This window comes from Ostrea edulis, chromosome 7 (assembly GCF_947568905.1).
Source record: "Ostrea edulis chromosome 7, xbOstEdul1.1, whole genome shotgun sequence".
Lineage (NCBI taxonomy): Eukaryota > Metazoa > Mollusca > Bivalvia > Ostreida > Ostreidae > Ostrea > Ostrea edulis.
This window is the reverse complement of record NC_079170.1, coordinates 49,739,313-49,741,294: the sequence shown is the minus strand read 5'-3', so window position 1 is coordinate 49,741,294 and position 1,982 is coordinate 49,739,313. Positions and strand designations below refer to the sequence as shown.

The 1,982-nt window shown below is 35.0% G+C and overlaps 1 protein-coding gene across 2 annotated transcripts in view; it reads right to left on the bottom strand.

Moving 5' to 3' along the window:
- Nucleotides 1-675: 675 nt before the first annotated feature.
- LOC125655255 (uncharacterized) overlaps nt 676-1,982 on the bottom strand; it is a 6,077-nt gene continuing 4,770 nt past the window's right edge. Inside the window, exons 6-7 of one of the 2 annotated variants that reach the window (XM_048885489.2) lie at nt 1,250-1,372; nt 676-1,054 (exon numbers count right to left, since the gene is read on the bottom strand). In XM_048885489.2, the coding sequence (XP_048741446.2) occupies nt 765-1,054; nt 1,250-1,372 (413 nt within the window). In that variant the 3' untranslated portion in view covers nt 676-764. The remainder of the gene's footprint in view (nt 1,055-1,249; nt 1,373-1,982) is intronic. The other variant, XM_048885490.2, reaches the window with a different exon arrangement.

Below are 1,982 nucleotides of genomic sequence, written 5' to 3'. Positions count from 1 at the left end.
CAGAACACATCTTGGTAAATGCCTTGAACATAGGATCGATTTCAGATATGAATTCTTAAGATGCAAGGTGAAGATAACGAACAGTGATCAATCTCATAATTCCTACAAGCACTACAAAATAGATAGTTGGGCAAACACGGACCCCTGGACACACCAGAGGTGGGATCAGGTGCCTAGGAGGAGTAAGCATCCCCTGTTGACCGGTCACACCCGCCGTGAGCCCTATATCCTGATCAGGTAAACGGAGTTATCCCCAGTCAAAATCAGTGTGCCAAGAACGGCTTAACAATCGGTATGAAACACGTCAGACAGCATTTGACCCAATGATAGGTTGTATTGAAGCATTTACGCTACGACAAAATTAAACGAACGGAGGAAAACTGATCATTGCATGTACACATTTTCGAACTCTTTCAAGCTAAATACAGAATATACGTTTATTTAACTCGCATTTAATACTATTGAAGAACCTAGGATTAAAATGTTGTGAAATTGTGTTTATTTTATGAAACTTAACACGCAGAAGTTAATTTGGGACATTTTACTACTAAAATTTTATTACTTAAATGATAAAACTCATAAATAATGATAAATTATATAACGGGCAGCGTAATGCAAACATTGATTAATTGCATATGTATACACATAAATTGAAAGACAATCAAAAGGAACACGTTTTTGGGGTATGGCAATGTTGGCAATGATATTTTAGTTAGAGAGGCACAGCAAAGACAACATCGATTAGCCATCTCACATTTCTGTTTTCACATGTACAGTGAAGAATAGTCTGGAGGGTTCAATGATGCATCTGCACTCGCCTCATACGGGGGAGGGGCTCCTAGGTTGGATGTAACACGGTTCTCCCATGACGTTATTGGGACACTCTGGAACATGTCATTTATCACCGAACATGGAGATGAAGAAACGAAGTTTTCGGATGAGAGCTGACTGGAATCAGACCGCCGACTATCTGTCTGTTTGTTTGTATCTTCCAAAGTTACCGATGATTGATTACTATCTTCACTCACGTGTGTTTGTCCACAGGAAAATGAAACTAAAAGTAACATACAATCTAAGGTGATTAACATTCTTTGGTCACATATACATCTAAAATTTATTTCAGGATTCGAACCCGCGCCGACAGAGGCGAGAGGCCGTGTGATTTTGAGCGCGATGCTCTAACCACTCGGCCATGAAGGCCCCTAAATTTATCTGGTATATGAATAATGTAGCAAATAATAACATTCACCAAATTGATGTCTCAAGAATGGACTGGATTGTTTTTTCTTTCCCCACAACAGGAAAACAGCAATAAATATCACAATACAACTTCCGGCCACTCCACAAGTAATTCCAGCTACCATATCCACGTCTGAAATATATACAAAGTACATGTAGTATGCAATTTTTAAAACTGACAGTGTTAATTTAAGGTCGATCGATCCTCATGTAATGTCATAGGTTTTTGCAAAAATCTTAATAAATTAAACTTTTCGCGTGATAGAAATATATCTTTCTGAGGAATTTTATTCACTGGATATAATAAAAAATCTGGTAAACTATTAATACTGAATAAGTTTATATTTTCCATAGATAATCAATTATTCATGATTTAAAAAAAAAAAAAAATTGTCAAGGACAATAACTCCTATGCTGGAACTTCCCCTACTGGATGTCTATTATACATTGGTTTCCCTAATATCCACAATTAATCTATACATATGTATGAATTAGCAGTTTTTAAAACTGTTGATACTTAAATTTTGTCATTTCAACAAATTTTTATTTATTTTTATTATTCTGTTTAACGAAAATGTGGATTTTCTGATGTTGATGTATACTTCTGTTATGGTATGTCTGACATCTTCAAAAAGGTGGTAACATATATATTTTCTTTGGTTATTAATTAAATTAAACTATATTGAGTGGAAATTAATAAAGTTTTTCCACTTTTAATCATTAATATTGATAAGTTACATGAG